General features: G+C 37.5%; 1 protein-coding gene across 1 annotated transcript in view; it reads left to right on the forward strand.

The window, feature by feature from the left end:
• Window positions 1-514: 514 nt before the first annotated feature.
• The window catches only part of IntS11 (integrator complex subunit 11), a 69,248-nt gene continuing 49,267 nt past the window's right edge, over window positions 515-20,495 (forward strand). Inside the window, exons 1-6 of the mRNA XM_053781729.2 lie at window positions 515-747; window positions 3,008-3,092; window positions 4,495-4,690; window positions 9,815-9,931; window positions 11,581-11,679; window positions 17,148-17,269. Of these exons, the coding sequence (XP_053637704.1) occupies window positions 720-747; window positions 3,008-3,092; window positions 4,495-4,690; window positions 9,815-9,931; window positions 11,581-11,679; window positions 17,148-17,269 (647 nt within the window). The 5' untranslated portion in view covers window positions 515-719. The remainder of the gene's footprint in view (window positions 748-3,007; window positions 3,093-4,494; window positions 4,691-9,814; window positions 9,932-11,580; window positions 11,680-17,147; window positions 17,270-20,495) is intronic.

A 20,495-nucleotide genomic window follows, 5' to 3' on the forward strand; every position in this document is an offset into this window, starting at 1 on the left:
TGCAGAGCATATTGGGCAGATTAGGTTAATTTTGTCCCAGGATGCGACCCACACCAGTCGGCTAACACCTAGGTACCCATTTTATTGATGGGGAACATAGACAACAGGTGGAAAGAAACACGCCCAATGTTTCTACTCTGGCTGGGAATCGAACCCAGGCCCTCGCCGTGTGAAGCGAGAGCGTTAGCCACCAGAGAACTTTGCCTACTAGGCTACGAGCCACCCCATTTGTTCCACAGTACGCTGTGGACTTTTGCGCAGCCTTTGTCGGATGTGGACGTCTCTCTCTCTCTCTCGCCTGAGTATTAGTAACAAATTACCCCCATTCTCTCTGGAACGCTTGTCCTCATCTACTTTCCTCGCCGGGTACATTAAGGAGGGCCACCTGGTCATCGGCTTACTTTTAGCCAGCTCCATGTTTCCGCTCTGCGGATAATTCTTTGTTTGGTGGGAAGCCGGTTACTGAACTTGTGTGGGTGTGGGAGTCCCGCTCTGCTGAGTCTTGGCAAGGTGGTCCACCAAATCTAATTGGGAATTCTAGTTCCTGTTTCTATTTACGAAGGAACTCCTGTCCTTTTCTTTCATGGCCAAGCTTTGGGCAACAAATCTTCCCCGAACATCGGGAAGTCGGGCTCGATACTGCATAAGCTGTCACTGGCCCTGATAAACCCAACAAACAAACAAACAACTTTGTAGTGTTGTTACATTAAGTGTACATTATGCCTGACATTAAAGCCACACCCCTGGGTTAGTATAAATACTCATAGTAACACATTATTGGAGGGTCTGCTGTGTGGCTCATACGGTTATAGTATTTGTTTTCCAATAATGGAATAACATAGCACCTGAATGGCGGAGAAAGTCTTTGATCAGTGTTGAGTTCCTCTCCAGGGAGGTTCCTTGATGTTGGTGAGGGGGCTCTTGATCCAAGGAAGTGGACATGCCCTTCCCCTTGAAAACCGGTATAGTGATACCGACAAGATGTCAAAAGACTTAAGCAAAGTTCTGGACATTAACAGAGGGCACACTACTGCTACTACTACTACTCTCACTACTAGTATTATTATAGGAGACATTTTGTCACTGTATATAAGTGTCTTTTTTCATATTCCCTTCCCCTGGATCAAAACTGAATCTTTCGTATTCTTCCATTCTCCCAGGCACTATATGACCCCATGAATGTAATGACAATCAGTGCTGACTGACTTTCATCCAGAGTAGTTTAAATTTAATACAGTATTTATATTTGAAGTGTTCCTTCAGCTGGAAGTGTCTTGATGCCAGTGAAGGGCTCTTGAGTGTCAAGGAACAGGAGCTACCCTTTTCACGTGACCAAGCCTGACTATTACTTAAGTAAGTAAGTAAGTAAGTTTATTCAGGTGTACACAAATAGTTACATAGAATTATCATACATAGCAGCATATGTGTAGAGAACCTGGAATAACCCAAAAAAGTCAGACAGAGTGACTTATTTCCATTGGGGTCCTTCATTCCCTAGGGACTGTATGACCCGGATGGGTTTAGCATTCCTTAATATAATAATAATAGTCTGGTCCACTGCATTTTTAGCTCTAATGCACTTATGTCAGTTAAGTAGTAGAAGTAGGTTACTTAATTTAGGTTCAGTTCTAGAAGTAACTCTCTCCAGGTAAACTCCAGGTCTCCAGGTACCTAATAGTTTAAGTTTGTTAGGTACTAGAAGTAAATAACTTGTTTAGTTTGGTTAAATTATAGAGATGATGATGATGATGATGATGACTTCTCGGATTATTAACCCTGGAAGGTTTGTAACGCAGGATAATAACAATTATGAAGGTACCACTAAACCCATCTGGGTCATTTAACAAAGGTGATTGTTGATTATATTTATAACACAAAGTCAAGCAGTGTGGCTTATTTCTACTGGTTCTTTTTAGGTTCTTTCTCAGGATAAGCCCCTGAACAGTCAATTTGTTTCAGATATCTGGCTCAGTAAGCAATACTTTCATTTCACACACTAAGTGCCCATGGTTGAATCCTCAGCTGGGTGGAAATGTTGGGCATGTTTCCTTACACCTTCTGTCCCTGTTCACCCAGCAGTAAGTAGGTACCTGGGTGTTAGTTGACTGTTGTGGGTCACATCCTGGTGACAAGATTAAAGGACCCCAATGAAAATAAGACTAACAGTCCTCGATGTTGCATTGACTTCCTTTGGGTTATCCTGGGTGGCTAACCCTCCGGGTAAAAAAAAATATGAATACTATTTTATCTTAATCATACTGCTAGGTAACCAGGGCAACAGGTTTTAGATTTGCCTATACTTTCCATAGGGTTCAACTCCATGCTCTCTTAGCTTTGAGGCAAATGTTTTAACCACTGATGTATTGGCCAGTGCTGCTGTTGTGATTCTGTGGAAATAATCTTAAGGTTTTTTTTCGAAACAAAATTTATGAAGTACAGTACCACAGATTTAAAAGTATTGTCAACTGGTGGTATTTTTGTTTTCAGGAAACTGAAGTCAAAACTGAACTAAGCAGCTACATGCTAAGTTCAGTAACTAACACTCTTACACTTAACCTAACAGCGAGTCTAACCAAACCAACCTAACCTAACAGTGAATCTAATAAGTTTAATCTAAGCAAACCAACATAATATAATGTAACTAAACAAACCAGCCTAATGAACCTGACCAAACTAACCTAACTCTTCCTGGTAGCACATAAGTCTCATAATTGAAAGTACCCAGGTTCAACTCAGGGCAAGCTGGCAAGTCTTCTGATGATTAAGACTGATTGCAGAGTAGTCCAATAAAGACTTCTGTAATCAGTTTGTTACCCTTGCCCTTCAGTATAAATATTGGGTAATTGAAGCATGTTTGTGTGGAAGGATGTGAATTTTGTAGTTATATTGTCCCAAATATTATCATAAAATTTTTTCAGTAAAATTCATTCTTGTGGGAAATCAGTATTCACCCAGTCCGTATACTGTTGTATGACTTGTATGCATAATTCTGATTCTGATGATACAGGTGCAGGCCAGGATGTGGGGCGTAGCTGCATCTTGGTTACCATCGGAGGCAAGAATATTATGCTGGATTGTGGCATGCACATGGGGTACGTATATGTTATCACCCACGTTTGAGGGGTTGTCATTATGTACGACAATAGCATTCACTTTGGGGTAAAGGGCATTTGGTGGCTCAGGACGGGAAAACAGTAGATACTGATGTCAAGCTTCATACTCGTCTATCCTCTTTCCCTACCCTCTCCCCTCCCCATCCCTCCTGGAAAAAAGTTGCAACAATTTTCCATGAGGAGGAACTACTTTATAATGCTCTACATAAGTTGTATATCAACTTTTGTTTTTACTAAAGGCAACCTTTGTGTATTTATCATATATCCAAAACATCCCAGCAACACAGTGGTTGGGAACAACTGCTCTATATGTTTATTTTCTATTTGATTTTCATCTTGGATACACTTATGTTAGAGAAGTAGACTTTCAAGTTTCTAGTATTAATAGATATTTGTTGCAAGCGTGTGTGTCAATGAAATAAACCATCTGTGAGCTAATGTAATGATCACATAGTTATAATCACTCTGAGTAACACCAAGTAGAATCTTAGTAATGCTAAGCAAAGCTTCTATAATCAGTATTTTCTCAGTGGGTATATAGGAGTTTTATCTGTATTTACATATGACCAGTTCACAGTATTGTAACTTAAAAATAAAACTTGTCGAGAAGGCTTACTTTTTTAACATTTATATGTTAATGATTAAAAAATGCAGTAGACTCAGGTTTTCATAATTTTGTAAAATACAGTATACAGTACTGCAAGGTGGTAGTGCAATAGTGGAAGTGTTAGTAGAGAATATATTGACATTTTTTTTTTTTTTTTGAAGGAGTAGTCTGTTGTTTGGAGGGAAGGGTCACTGCATGGAGTGAGGAATGTTGAATTTAAAATCATATATGGTATTTTGAAAGCAATAAGGACTAAATAATGAATTGGGTAATAGGTATTTATTATCAAAAAGAAGCACTAAACCACAAGGGCTATACAACGCTGCAATAGGTATTTATGTTGTGTTAAACCAGTGTAGGTTATTCAAAGTAAGTAGTGGAGGCTAAGCAACCATAACAACTTGTCTTGTAGTTATCTATGTTTAGTACCATGCACATTAAGTAGATACTACAATACCTATAGTGGTAGCCAGATTCAGTGCAGGATAGAATGAGGAATACAGTACTCTGTGCTGTAGGAGATTTTATTGAAGTCTTCAAAAGTGACTTCAGAGAGTGATCTAAAAACATTAAACAAACTGTGGGCCACCAGGAGTTGTTTAGGATGTATTCTGATGAAAGCTGAGACAGTCTACATAAAACATATTTACAGTACTGCACTACTGCATATTGTGTATTGTGCATAATAAGCCACACAAAAGCTAACAAGTCTCAGAACACAAGAAAATGTCCTCCAGAATTATTGATCATAGTAATACTAGCCATTATTGACAGGTACAATGATGATCGTCGCTTCCCAGATTTCTCCTACATCACAGAGGGTCCTTTGACAGATTACCTGGACTGTGTTATTATCAGTCACTTTCACTTGGACCACTGTGGAGCACTACCTTTCATGACAGAAATGGTGGGTTACAATGGCCCCATATATATGACACAGCCCACCAAGGCTCTCTGTCCTGTTCTTTTGGTAAGTGCACATTTTGTTCTACCTTGTATTTTTTACACAATAACGTAACTGCTTTATACACTGCAGTGGATGGCCAATTCATTCAAATTTTTTTTAAAACACTGGCAGTCTCTCACTCAGGCAGGATGATCCAAAAAATAAACACTTTCACCATTATTCACACTTTCACTGTCTTGCCAGAGCGACAGAATATATATAAACATGTACATTCATATGTAGTATGATCTAAGTGTAAGTAAAAGTAGCAAGATGTACCTGTTATCTTGTGTTCATTTAACTTTACAGGCTGCAATTGTTTGTTAATATAAAACATTATTTCAATCACTGTTCAGTAAACCCTGAATTGACACACTAGTTATGTTCCTGAAAATTGATGCCTAACTTATAATTGCCATATTATGATTATTATAATCAAAAAAGTGCTAAACCTAGAAGGGTTATACACAAAATTGCTGTAATGTTAAATGCAGAATAGTTATGTTCCTTACACCCCTAAATTTAACAATGTACTTTTTAAATTCTACTGCTTACAAAATTTTCCAGTGTAGTGGCACTTAATTAAATGTCTTAATAACTCCTAGATCTAGTGAATATATCAAAGATGTTATATTGTTCTTCTTTCAACAAACCGGCTGCATCTCACTAAAGCAGGGTGGCCCAAAAGGAAAAACAAAAGTTTCTCTTTTTACTTTAGCAATGTATACAAGAGAAGGGGTTACTAGCCCCTTGCTCCCAGCATGTTAGTTGCCTCTTGCAACATGCATGGCTTACCGAGGTAGAATTCTGTTCCACTTCCCCATTCAGTAGTTAGAAAAACAACTTTCACTTTTGGATCAAGACCAAGTTTTCAAGATGACTGCCGGCATATGTTGTCTGAGCCATTATTTTCTTCCTAAAGTTATCCGCCAAATAATAGACAAAAAGCTGGGTCTTGATCTTTTGAAAGAGCTGGGGCCTAGGGATTTTCTGCATAATAAATTAGCTTAGGTTTGCACTTGATATTACTTGTTACATTTGTACACAGCTAAGAATTACCTCAGCTTGCTTCTGTCTTGAAACCAAGTGCAAATTTTTCTTGCTTATTAGCAAAAGTCCTTGATGGTGTGCACTTCTAACACTTAGTTGAGACTTACTGTTCTCAGAAACTGCAAAATCAGCATGGCTGTCACAGCTCCTACATGTACAGCAGGGCCCCGCTTTACGGCGTTTCACTTTAAGGTGTTCCGCTAATACGGTCATTTCAAATTATGACCAAAACTCGCTATACGGCTCCCCCCACCTGACTTTCTAATACGGTCACCGCGCCCCACCTTGTTTGTTTACATTCTTCGTGAGCTCAGTAAGCACCAAGTCTCTCCATTTTGTCTGGAAACTCCAAAATTTCAAATGTTTTTAAAAGTTATTTCATATTTTATATATACTCTGATAATTATACTTATGTATACCTGTACTTAAATAAACTTACATACTGTGCTGGCGTGCAGGTACACATTAAAATCAGTAAGAGTGTCTTTTGTCTCCAGACGTCATATTAGTAATGATAATAATAATCATCGAGTCTTATTTAAATGTCGTATATTACGTTAATATACACATTTTCATTAATCCATTATGATATTTTTTCAAAATTATATAATAAACACGATGCATAACATATAAATAAGATAAATACACCCCACAGTAGAATAAATAAACATAAATGTGAGATGTGGTAGCAGACGACTTGCACAAGTGACGCCATATTAGAAATGATAATAATAATAATAATAATCACCGAGTCTCATTAAATGTCGTATATTACGTTAATATACACATTTTCATTAATCCATCCATGATATTTTTTTCAAAATTATATAATAAACACGATACATAACATAAAAAGATGATAAATACACCCCACAATAGAATAAATAAACATAAATATGAGATGTGGTAGCCAGATAACTTGTACAAGTGACGGCAAGAATAACATTTCCTCTAATCTAACATAAGAGAAAATGTGTTACTGTGGGTAACTGTAGAAAATTATTCCTTTCGTATGTATGTAAGTTTATTCAGGTATACACAAATACAGTTACATAGATTATCATACATAAACCATACCCCTGGCCGGGATTGAACCCGCGGTCATAGAGTCTCAAAACTCCAGCCCGTCGCATTAGCCACTAGACCAGCTAGCCACAATAAGATTCATCCAACTAGGTATATTTCTACACCATAGGAAAGTTAGCACAGGCACCTCTGTGACCACAAATGCAATCGTGTCATTACGATTTCTTGAGTCATGTTGACGGCAGTGAAGGGACTTGAGCTAGAGTTCGTCACGGCCACGCTAGCTGGAGATTCGTCTGTAAAAACTTGCATTTGTGGTCACAGAGGTGCCTGTGCTAACTTTCCTATGGTGTAGAAATATACCTAGTTGGATGAATCTTATTGTGGCTAGCTGGTCTAGTGGCTAATGCGACGGGCTGGAGTTTTGAGACTCTATGACCGCGGGTTCAGTCCCGGCCGGGGGTATGGTTTATTTGCAATTGTGTCATTACGATTTCTTGAGTCATGTTGACGGCAGTGAAGGGACTTGAGCTAGAGTTCGTCATGGCCACTCTAGCTGGAGATTCGTCTGTAAAAACTTGCATTTGTGGTCACAGAGGTGCCTGTGCTAACTTTCCTATGGTGTAGAAATATACCTAGTTGGATGAATCTTATTGTGGCTAGCTGGTCTAGTGGCTAACGCGACGGGCTGGAGTTTTGAGACTCTATGACCGCGGGTTCAATCCCGGCCGGGGGTATGGTTTATTTGCAATCGTGTCATTACGATTTCTTGAGTCATATCATACATAACAACATATGTGTAGAGAACCTAGGATAACCCAAAAAAGTCAGAGTGACTTATTTCCATTACCTTCACTCAGAGCATCATTTCTTCTCAAAATGATGTTACATGAGAATGGGAGTGTTCTTCTTTATTTATTCTACCGTATCAATGTAGAGACAACCTGTACACAATGTAACTTGTACACAAACCAGATGTGTACACTTTGTTTACAAAACTTACCTTCACCTGGTTTGTTTACATAACTCTGCGCCTGTCCTCTCTCATGCACTCATTCTTTCTCTCTCTCATTTATTCGTTTTATCTCATTTACTTACTCCTGACCCTACATTAAGACTACAAATATTTTAAGGTAAGTAATGAGTGAACTGTATATACATTTTATTGCTCTGGGATGCTTAAATATCATAAGTAATGAGTGAACTGTATATACATTTTATTGCTCTGGGATGCCTAAATATCATAGAATAGTATGTGTGTGGGGGGGGGGGTGGCCTGGTATGGTAGCCTGGCTGACTACCATACATACCACACTTGATTTCTTACAATAAATAGTACTTGTCTCACCCTAGATTAAGACTATAAATATTTTAAGGTAAGTAATGAGTGCACTATGTGTGTATTGTACTTTTTTATTGTTTTTTGATGCCTGGTTCTATTGCTAACTTAATATATGTTAGTGTAAACTTGTTATCTAGTGTTTGTATGCATTTATAAGTGGAAAAAATGGTGTTCCACTTTACGGCGGTTTCCGCTTTACAGCGGTAGCCTGGAACCTAACCTGCCGTATAAGTGGGGCCCTGCTGTACACAGTTTAAGGGTACTTACTACACCATTACAGTATAAAGAAAGTTATTGCAAATCAGTTGTATTCCTGTTTTTTCAGCTTACAAACAAGTTGTTTGTATAAAAAATAATATTACATAGGATAATTATGTTATACACATGTTCATATTATGGCTAGGCAGTTGTAAAACTAATTGATGCCTAGATGTCTTATTGGTAAGTGCAGTTATATATAACTTAGGGCATTTCTGAGTTGGGGACTCTCCTTAGTTAGATCTGCTTTATAGGTTGGTAAAAGGAAGACATCAGTATCATCTGTCAGGCACTTCATGCTCCTGTTCACACAGATACAATCTGAGAAGAGGCTGCTTTAACCCTTTCAGGGTCGACAGGCCCTCTCAGACTTGTTCTCAGGGTCAGCCAAATTTAAAAAAAAAAGCTTATTTTTTCTTATGAAAAGATAGAGAATCTTTTCCCGATCATAATGACACCAAAAGTATGAAATTTGATGGAAAACTTACGGAATTATGCTCTCGCGAAGTTAGCGGTCTCGACGATGTTTACGCATCGGCGATTTTGCCCACTTTGAGCCCTATTTTCGGCCAATTCCAGTGTACTTGTCAACAGAAATCATAACTATTTCGCTAAAACTCCATTTTTTCTATCGAATGAGTACAAGAAATCACCCATTTACCGATTTCAACTATCCAATACAGTGGTCAGAATTTAGCAATTTTGCCAATTTCACACAAATTTCAAAAGATGCTAATTTCCGAATAGGGTCCAGAATAAACAAGACATTCCTGGCACTAAAATAACATTTCCTCTGTTCATTAGTCACGTCCCCATGCCCCTCTTACATTCTTTTGCTTTCCACTTTGAATTTTTATTCTCACAAAAAAATAGAAGATTTACTGTAATGCAGACTACTGCATTAGTGTAGAAATGGTATAAATAATATCAGCGCATTTGTGAAATAATATTAGACTCACCAGTTGACGTGTATTGGACGCATAGCATGATTTGTTTAATTTTGAACTTTGGTAAAAGTCGAACATTTCTGCTACTTTGAGCTCAATTTCAAGGTACTTTTCTTTGTAAAAGCAGTCAAAATCATCTCAATTTCTGTAATATGTCTTCCATTCTATAAAATGAGACCAGGAAAACTAGAACACAACAATAAATACCATACAAAAATACAGTGCAAAGTCGCTGTTTTAATCCAAAAACACAGTCAAAGTTTTTTTCTCTCATTATGCACAGTGTCCTGCAGGATTTTTTTTATACTGCGCACACTGACCACAGACCCATTCTTTCATATGTAGGCCTACCAGCTTTCTCTCACTAGATTTGAGGGCGCTACAATTTAGGCGTACTAGTACATCAAAAACCCTGGTGCGTAAGCCGTACTAGTACGGCCGAAACCCTGAAAGGGTTAACTGAGGGGCCAATCTTGTATTGTGGTACTATATTAAAATTAGTATTTAATGTAGTTTTATTAACAGGAAGACATGAGAAAGGTTGCTGTTGAGAGGAAGGGTGAGACAAACTTCTTCACGTCTGGTATGATCAAAGACTGTATGAAGAAAGTCATCACAGTTTCACTTCACGAAACAGTGCAGGTAAAGAAAGCTACACCTATATACTTTATAAAGCATGGCTATATTAAGTTGAGAAGAAAGTGATGAAAGGAGTGTGATCAAGTTATTGGAGAGAGAGGTAGGGGGAAAAGGGTTCAGCAAGGTTTATTGGGTTGGTGTAGTCATTTGTAATGAAATCTTAAGTGAATGGTAAAGCAGCTACATGATAACCTCATGAAGGTGTGAGATCATATGTTGAAAATGATGGACAGTCATGGTAAATTATCTGTTGAAAGAAAGGACTGTTTGAATCATATCACTTGACAGTCTACATTGTAAATACAATGAGATATGATCAAATACCTTAGCAATGGGTTAAGATCTTTCACTCTCTCTCTTACTTGATGTATATGAGTTAAGAAATGACATGAAAAGAATGGGTGGCAGTTGTGTGTTTGCCTAGTCTCATTTCTTATGAAAATTGAAATATAGGAAATAAATGGGTCATTATAGACATTGCTGACTATTTTCATATATTTTTAGGAACTGATAAGAATTTTTAAATTAGTTGCCTTTGTGGTGAAGATTCATGTTGCATGATCCAAGTTCTTTGGTTCATTATAAATCCTTTACTTTCCAGGTGGTCTTTCACACAGTTTCTTATTATCTCCATTTCTATAAGGCAGTGCACACACATTGGAGATACTGATCTCTAGGATTTCCTGTTTATCTTCCTCCTTTTTAATATTTTTGACTGTAGTACGTATATTTGTCATTTTGCAGGTGTCTAGTTTCATCATTAGCTTGTTAGTGGTGTCAGCCTCCCTTATTATTCAAGGCAAGAGCTCCTGTCTGATCCTTTGTTTCTATATCCAGCTTCTTGAGGTGTTTCATTTCCTCTTCTCTTAGCACTCTCTGCATCAATATACCTTGGGGGATATCCTTCCTTCTCTAGGTGTGGCAGTTGTCCTTTTTTCAAAATATAAATCTTTTCTGGAATCTTTTATTGAGTTCCCCCATACTTCATGACATTGTCTGAGCAGTTTCCTGTATTAGTTTCTGATTACTTGATCCTTCACTGATTTTTTTTTTATGTGACTGTGGAATATCTTGGGCTGATTCTTCACTTTGGTATCTATGTTATGTTCGTACTACCTTCCCGCTTCAATATTAGTGATTTTGATATGTTTCTTTAGTTGTGCATTTGCTTCACTCTTTCCTATATCCACAATTTTGCTTCCTTGCTTTGTTTATTGAACTAAGGTAAGTACTTGTATTTGTATTTCTTACTTATTAGCTTGGAGTTAATCTTTCTGTGACTTCTGCACATGTTTGTTTGAGATTCCTTTTGTTGACCTCTTAAGTATAGAGACTCACTGTATTCCAGTTAGGAACTCCTTCGTTCCTGTATAGTTTCCTCTGCTGTGTGCCAGCTTATGGCTGCCCAGCCAGCTTATCTCCTCTTACCCCTAGGAACTACATAATTGGAAAGTTTTTCCTCTAATCCCTTTGACAATTTCATTCTACTTATGTTCTTGTAAGAGCTGAGGGATTAAACTTGCCAACACTGGATTCTTTCTGGCAGATCTCTTGAGATACCTAGGGCTTATAATATTCAAAGTGTGCACAATATTTTTCTGAAATTATTTAGCACTTTGATTAAGGCATCATCATGTTTTGCTTTTTCTCAGGTGGACAGTGAGTTGGAGATTAAAGCTTATTATGCTGGTCATGTGCTTGGAGCTGCCATGTTCCATATCAGAGTAGGATCACAGAGCCTCGTGTATACAGTGAGTAACAGTTTACCCAGTGTGTATGTGCTTGCTTACTAAGTGTTGTGTATGCACCGAGTAGCAGTTTCCCAAGTGTATTTGTGCTAGATCACTGGGTGTCATGTATACACTGAGTAGAAGCTACCAGGAGTGTATGTTCTTGATTACAGTGCCTTGTGTATATTGTGAGTAGCAGTTACCAAGAGTGTACAGTATGTGCCTAAAACAAGTGGTAATATAATTCCTGTGTCCCTGCAACTATGTGACATGTGAAGTGAATATGAGAAATAAATTGGTGAGGGTGATCAAGACCGATTCATCAGTTTGTTGTATTGTAAATGCTTGTTACTTACATGATCAAATAATGAATTATAGTTTTCTATTATCTATTTTTTTTTTGTCTAACAGAAAAAAGTATGAATAATAATAATCTTAAATCACTACAGAGGAGACCTTATGTTACTTTTTAATATAATTTTTAAAATTTATTTGATGTCTAGTTCTGTACGGTTGTTGTTTCGTTCATTTTCTTTTTGTAGGGCAGAACTTTGTTAATTTTTATTATATATTTTTTATAGTTCTATGTGTGTCATTAGAGATGACTAAAATACTGGGAGGAAGGGCTAGTAAACCCTTCTCCTGTATAAATTGCTAAATGTAAAAATGAAGAAAAATTTTAATTTCTTCTATTTTTTGGGTCACACTGCCTCCGTGGGTGATGATCAGCATTAACAAAAAAAAATTCTAGAAACTGCTACACAGTAACCTTGACACTCAAACCTATGCTATGTGCAATATTTTCATATATCTTAAGAATGAATTTAAATATTTGTGTCCTGTTCACAGTGAGGTATCCAGTGCACACTAATAAAATTGCTAGCATTTAAAAGGAATTTTTATACCACATACACTTACATAAAAATATTTCTTCTTTCTTCTTTCAACAAACCAGCCATATCCCACTGAGGCAGGGTGACCCAAAAAGAAAAACAAGTCTTTTTTTTTACTTTAGTAATGTATACAGGAGAAGGGGTTACTAGCCCCTTGCTCCTGGCATTTTAGTAGTCTCTTACGACACACAAAGCTTACGGAGGAAGAATTCTGTTCTACTTCCCCATGGAGTTAAAAATATTTTTTTTTTTTTTTCAACAAGTCGGCCGTCTCCCACCGAGGCAGGGTGACCCAAAAAAAAGAAAGAAAATCCCCAAAAAGAAAATACTTTCATCATTCAACACTTTCACCACACTCGCACATTATCACTGTTTTTGCAGAGGTGCTCAGAATACAACAGTTTAGAAGCATACACATATAAAGATACACAACATGTCCCTCCAAACTGCCAATATCCCAAACCCCTCCTTTAAAGTGCAGGTATTGTACTTCCCATTTCCAGGACTCAAGTCCGACTATATGAAAATAACCGGTTTCCCTGAATCCCTTCACTAAATATTACCCTGCTCACGCTCCAACAGATCGTCAGGTCCCAAGTACCATTCGTCTCCATTCACTCCTATCTAACACGCTCATGCACGCTTGCTGGAAGTCCAAGCCCCTTGCCCACAAAACCTCCTTTACCCCCTCTCTCCAACCCTTTCGAGGACGACCCCTACCCCGCCTTCCTTCCCCTATAGATTTATATGCTTTCCATGTCATTCTACTTTGATCCATTCTCTCTAAATGACCAAACCACCTCAGCAACCCCTCTTCTGCCCTCTGACTAATACTTTTATTAACTCCATACCTTTTCCTAATTTCCACACTCTGAATTTTCTGCATAATATTTACATCACACATTGCCCTTAAACAGGACATCCCCACTGCCTCCAACCATCTCCTCGCTGCTGCATTTACCACCCAAGCTTCACACCCATATAAGAGTGTTGGTACTACTATACTTTCATACATTCCCTTCTTTGCCTCCATAGATAACGTTTTTTTGACTCCACATATACCTCAACGCACCACTCACCTTTTTTTCCCTCATCAATTCTATGATTAACCTCATCCTTCATAAATCCACCCGCCGACACGTCAACTCCCAAGTACATATCTGAAAACATTCACTTCTTTCATACTCCTCCTCCCCAATTTGATATCCAATTTTTCTTTATCTAAATCATTTGACACCCTCATCACCTTACTCTTTTCTATGTTCACTTTCAACTTTCTACCTTCACACACATTCCCAAACTCATCCACTAACCTTTGCAATTTTTCTTTAGAATCTCCCATAAGCACAGTATCATCAGCAAAAAGTAACTGTGTCAATTCCCATTTTGAATTTGATTCCCCAAAATTTAATCCCACCCCTCTCCCAAACACCCTAGCATTTACTTCCTTTACAACCCCATCTATAAATATATTAAACAACCATGGTGACATTACACATCCCTGTCTAAGACCTACTTTTACCGGGAAGTATTCTCCCTCTCTTCTACACACCCTAACCTGAGCCTCACTATCCTCATAAAAACTCTTTACAGCATTTAATAACTTACCACCTATTCCATATACTTGCAACATCTGCCACATTGCTCCTCTATCCACTCTATCATATGCCTTTTCTAAATCCATAAATGCAATAAAAACTTCCCTACCTTTATCTAAATACTGTTCACATATATGCTTCAATGTAAACACTTGATCTACACATCCCCTACCCACTCTGAAACCACCTTGCTCATCCGCAATCCTACATTCTGTCTTACCTCTAATTCTTTCAATTATAACCCTACCGTACACTTTTCCTGGTATACTCAGTTAAACTTATTCCTCTATAATTTTTACAGTCTCTTTTGTCCCCTTTCCCTTTATATAAAGGGACTATACATGCTCTCCGCCAATCCCTAGGTACCTTCCCCTCTTTCATACATTTATTAAACAAAAGTACCAACCACTCCAACACTATATCCCCCCCTGCTTTTAACATTTCTGTCATGATCCCATCAGTTCCAGCTGCTTTACCCCCTTTCATTTTACATAATGCCTCACGTACCTCCCCCACACTTACATTCTGCTCTTCTTCACTCCTAAAAGATGGTATACCTCCCTGACCAGTGCATGAAATTACTGCCTCTGTTTCTTCCTTAACATTTAAAAGTTCCTCAAAATATTCTCACCATCTACCTAATACCTCCATCTCCCCATCTACTAACTCCCCTACTCTGTTTTTAACTGACAAATCCATACTTTCCCTAGGCTTTCTTAACTTGTTTAACTCACTCCAAAATTTTTTCTTATTTTCATTAAAATTTCTTGACAGTGCCTCTCCCACTCTATCATCTGCTCTCCTTTTGCACTCTCTCACCACTCTCTTTACCTTTCTTTTACTCTCCATATACTCTGCTCTTCTTATAACACTTCTGCTTTGTAAAAACCTCTCATAAGCTACCTTTTTCTCTTTTATCACACCCTTTACTTCATTCCACCAATCACTCCTCTTTCCTCCTGCCCCCACCCTCCTATAACCACAAACTTCTGCCCCACATTCTAATACTGCATTTTTAAAACTATTCCAACCCTCTTCAACCCCCCCACTACTCATCTTTGCACTAGCCCACCTTTCTGCCAATAGTCGCTTATATCTCACCCGAACTTCCTCCTCCCTTAGTTTATACACTTTCACCTCCCTCTTACTTGTTGTTGCCACCTTCCTCTTTTCCCATCTACCTCTTACTCTAACTGTAGCTACAACTAAATAATGATCCGATATATCAGTTGCCCTTCTATAAACATGTACATCCTGGAGCCTACCCATCAACCTTTTATCCACCAATACATAATCTAATAAACTACTTTCATTACGTGCTACATCATACCTTGTATATTTATTTATCCTCTTTTTCATAAAATATGTATTACTTATTACCAAATCTCTTTCTACACATAGCTCAATTAAAGACTCCCCATTTACATTTACCCCTGGCACCCCAAATTTACCTACTACTCCCTCCATAACATTTTTACCCACTTTAGCATTGAAATCCCCAACCACCATTACTCTCACACTTGATTCAAAACTCCCCACGCATTCACTCAACATTTCCCAAAATCTCTCTCTCTCCTCTACACTTCTCTCTTCTCCAGGTGCATACACGCTTATTATAACCCACTTTTCACATCCAATCTTTATTTTACTCCACATAATCCTTGAATTAATACATTTATAGTCCCTCTTTTCCTGCCATAGCTTATCCTTCAACATTATTGCTACTCCTTCTTTAGCTCTAACTCTATTTGAAACCCCTGACCTAATCCCATTTATTCCTCTCCACTGAAACTCTCCCACCCCCTTCAGCTTTGTTTCACTTAAAGCCAGGACATCCAGCTTCTTCTCATTCATAACATCCTCAATCATCTCTTTCTTATCATCTGCACAACATCCACGCACATTCAGACTTCCCACTTTGACAATTTTCTTCTTCTTATTCTTTTTAGTAATCTTTACAGGAAAAGGGGTTACTAGCCCATTGTTCCTGGCATTTTATTTGACTTCTACAACACGCATGGCTCACGGAGGAAAGATTCTTATTCCACTTCCCCATGGATATAAAAGGAAAAGTAATAAGACCAAGAACTATTAAGATAAAATCAAAGAAAACTCAGATGAGTGTGTATAAATAAATGTGTACATGTATGTGTAGTGTGACCTAAGTGTAAGTAGAAGTAGCAAGACATACCTGTAATCTTGCATATTTATGAGACAGACAAAAGACATCAGCAATCCTACCATCATGTATAACAATCACAGGCTTTCGTTTTACACTCACTTGGCAGGACGGTAGTACCTCCCTGGGTGGTTGCTGTCTACCAACCTACAGGTGTATCTTACTATTTTGTTAAAATCAAATGATTTAGGAAAAAAACAGGAATGTACTGTACATTATGGGGGTGCTACTATTGATGCTGGTATATGTGGTATAATACTAAGCTTGTAATTTTTTGGTGTGGCCTCACAAATGTGTTGCAAATTGGTTACTATCATTAGACTATTGTGCTGCATTGTACTAACTTGTATCTTGGCTGATAAACACAGAGTTTGGAAGGCGAGTGTGTTCATGAGAGCATTGTGACTCAAGTGATATGGTAATAGTATATTGAAGATGTGGTTGATATTTTTATCAACCAAATTTTCTTAATGTAAGTTATATTTTTCCAGGGTGATTACAACATGACACCAGATCGGCACCTTGGTGCCGCGTGGATTGACAAGTGCCGTCCTGATCTTCTAATTTCTGAATCCACGTATGCCACAACAATTCGAGACTTGTTTCATATTTTAATGTCTATATAAGATTCATCATGCCTTGTTTGATGAGTTGATGATCCTGAAGACTTCATCCTATCCTGATATGCAGTGAAACAGTTTTAAAGCAGTACCAATGAGCATATTACGAGTTTATATTGTTGGCTGCTTCCTGTGAGTAAGATAATAAGACAAACTTATGTAAAGTAATATTTTCTTAATGTAAGTTATATTTTTCCAGGGTGATTACAACATGACACCAGATCGGCACCTTGGTGCCGCGTGGATTGACAAGTGCCGTCCTGATCTTCTAATTTCTGAATCCACGTATGCCACAACAATTCGAGACTCAAAACGCTGCAGGTTGTGACTGAATTTTTTATTGTGTGAAATACCCAATTTATTAACTCTGTAGCTCATCATTTATTTTGCAGTTGTTTTACTTCAGTTTTAAGATGTCTACATGTAGGCAAATTAAAACAAAATATTTTTTTCATTATTTTAGGAAATGCAATAAGCTAAAACAAAAAAAGAAAAAATGCTTCAGTAACTATTCTGGGATTTTTCAGGTACAATATAAAATAATTGTGGAAAACATAATTGAAACAGAAAACACAAACTGTATTTTAAGAAATATTTTGTGATTAATCCACATTATGGAGTGCCCATTCTATTTTCTCTTGTGGTAATCTACAAGATTCTCTTATTAACTTTTTCTTTCCAATTATGATTTAGCAGATCTTATTACTATTTTATAAATATTTTTATTTTGACCTTCAACAATTTCTGCTAGTATTGGGAATAAGTAATAATTATTCCTAGTGAGGCAGAAAAAAATTTATGTTTATTTAACAATAGTTTCAGAAGTGTCATTATAATCTGTGATGACATCAAATCAGAATCATATCAAATATTTATCTATAAAAATTAGTCATTAGTATGAGAAAATATACATAGTGACATTTTACCTAGGGACTGGCAGAAAGCATGCATAGGTTCTTTGTAGGAGTCAGAAGGGGACAAGAGAATGTAAGAACTATAAAGAATAAACCTGTTGAGTATACCAGGTAAAATGCAGGGTTGCATTTCATTGTATCAACATTTTCATATGCTACTTTTCACAGAAGTTTCATACAAGTTTTTTTTTACTCCATGTAGTGATGTCTTTTGCATCAAAGCTTTATTATAGACTAGATACAGAAGACAAAATGCCACAGGCTTAGCTCTGCTGCTGTACCTACAAATATCTAAATATAAATAGGCTCATATATGTAGTGTATTCATCAGTAGGGTCTAACACATGGCAAAAATTGCATCATGGAAGCAGTACAGGAGGAGTCTTTCTTCAAACACACCAGCTGTCTCCCACCAAGGTAGGGTGATCCAAAAATGAAGAGACACTTTCACTATTACTGTCTTGCCAGAGGCACGTCAACGTTACATCTCAGATGTCCCTCCAAACTGCAATATTCCTTCCCTCCTGGAGGTGGATAATACAGTGCAGGCACTATTTTCCACCTCCAGGATTCAAGTGCAGTTAACCTGTTTCCCTGAATTCCTGAATAATGTAAAACATTATAAACAATACTAACTTACTCTCAATACCTGTAATCCTCCCAAACATTAAACAACTGATTGTGTCCCCTTTAGGTTGATAATCAAAACTGTAATTCTTCTCGGTTAAACTTGTTAAACCCATATAGCATGAACTATATTATGAACTCCTAAATTACACTTACACTCACCTAAGTGACTGTACGTACAAAAATTACTCATTGTTATTGCTTTACTAATCTTAAGTTAGTCTGAAGTTTACCCAAAATGCTCTGCTTTCGGCATGTACACCCAAATGTCATTCTCCTTTGTACATTGTATCAGGCTGAAATAAATATTATTATTATTATTATTATTAGTATTATTCATAAAAGTTACTATGCTCACACTCCAGCAGTATGTTGTCATAAAAAGCACTTGCCTCCACTCATGCCTAACATGCGAGTCTGTTGGATGTCCAAGCCCCTTGCATACAAAACCTCCTGCACCCCTTTTCTCTAACCTTTCATAGGATGACCCTTACCCCTTCTTCCCTCCAACATACATACTCCAATTCATCCTATTTTGCTCCATCCTTTCTAAATGTCCAAACCTCCTCAATAACTCCTCCTCAGGTGCAGGGTTACTTTTAGTAATCCTGCATTTCCTTCTAATCTCTTAACTGTGAATTCTCTGCATAATATTCACACCACACATTGCCCTCAGACATGACATCTGTACTGCAGCATTCACAACCCATGCTTCACCCATATAAGAGTGTTGGTATCATTATACTCTCATATATTTCACTTTTTGCATCCATGGATAACATTCTGTCTCCACAGATGCCTCAATGCACCACCCGCCTTTTTTTCCTGTCTCTTCTGTGATTCGCCCTGTCTCATAGAAACATCCGCTGACAAGTCCACTTGTAAATATCCGAACACATTTGTTTCCTCCACATTCCCTCCTTCCAATCTGATATCCACTCTTCATGTCTTAAATTTTTTGTTACTCTTATCACCCTGCTCTTTCCTATACTCACTTTCAATTACCTTATTTTACATACTCTACCAACTTTGTCCACTAACCTTTGCAACTTTTCTGCATAATCTCCCCAAAGTACCATGTCATTGCCATGGGAAAAAGCAGCTGTGACAACTCCTACTTTGTATTAGATTCTTTATCTTTTAATTCCACACCTCTCCCTAACACCTCAGCATTCATTTCTTTTACAGCCCCATCTGTAAATATTATAAACAGCCATGTGCTTCTCTCAAATTGATCTGGTCTCTAGTGTAATCATTATAAAACATTAACACCCCAAAAGGCAATTTCTTTTTTTGGGAGCAGGGGGGAGTAGTCTTTGTTGCTGCTGTACACTGACTGGGACTACCCTCACCAGGGTGGCAGCAGACATGCTTGCTTTGTCTGCCTTCTTTCACCATCTCACCTCTAATGCAAAATCTCTATGATTTCTTAACCCTTAAACTGTCCAAACGTAGGTCTATGTTCACCTGTGTAGCACTCCGAATATTTTAAAAAAAAAAAAAAAAAAAAAAAAAAAATTAAATGAAGAGAGCACTTTTATGTTACAGGATTAAAAAAAATTAGGGCCAGTACTTACCTAGATATAAAGCCGCAAAGCTGGTGCTAAATGATGAGGTGTCGGCAACATGGAGCACTGCCACTTGCAGAAATAATAAACATTTATCGTTTTTTCCTATTCCTTTCTATTTTTTGTCATTTTCATATTATGAAAATAATGTTATGTTGCAGATCTTTTGATTTCATACCAATTCTTGTTAAGGCACAAATGTTTGGTACTGAATTAGTAATCATTCTTTGACAAACACACATGTTCACACTGATAGATGAACTTGTACACCTGGGTCAATCATATACTTTACATATATATACGAAGTATTAACAGGTCCCATTTATGTTTCTAGAAGTCTACCACTGTATGATACTCAAAGAAGCATGGATTCATACAGAGTGCCACCCCACATTGTTGACATATGAATCATGTGTCTTTTCGCACTTGGGGTCGCTG

The sequence above is a fragment of the Cherax quadricarinatus genome, chromosome 30 (genome assembly GCF_038502225.1).
Source record: "Cherax quadricarinatus isolate ZL_2023a chromosome 30, ASM3850222v1, whole genome shotgun sequence".
Taxonomy (NCBI): Eukaryota; Metazoa; Arthropoda; class Malacostraca; order Decapoda; family Parastacidae; genus Cherax; species Cherax quadricarinatus.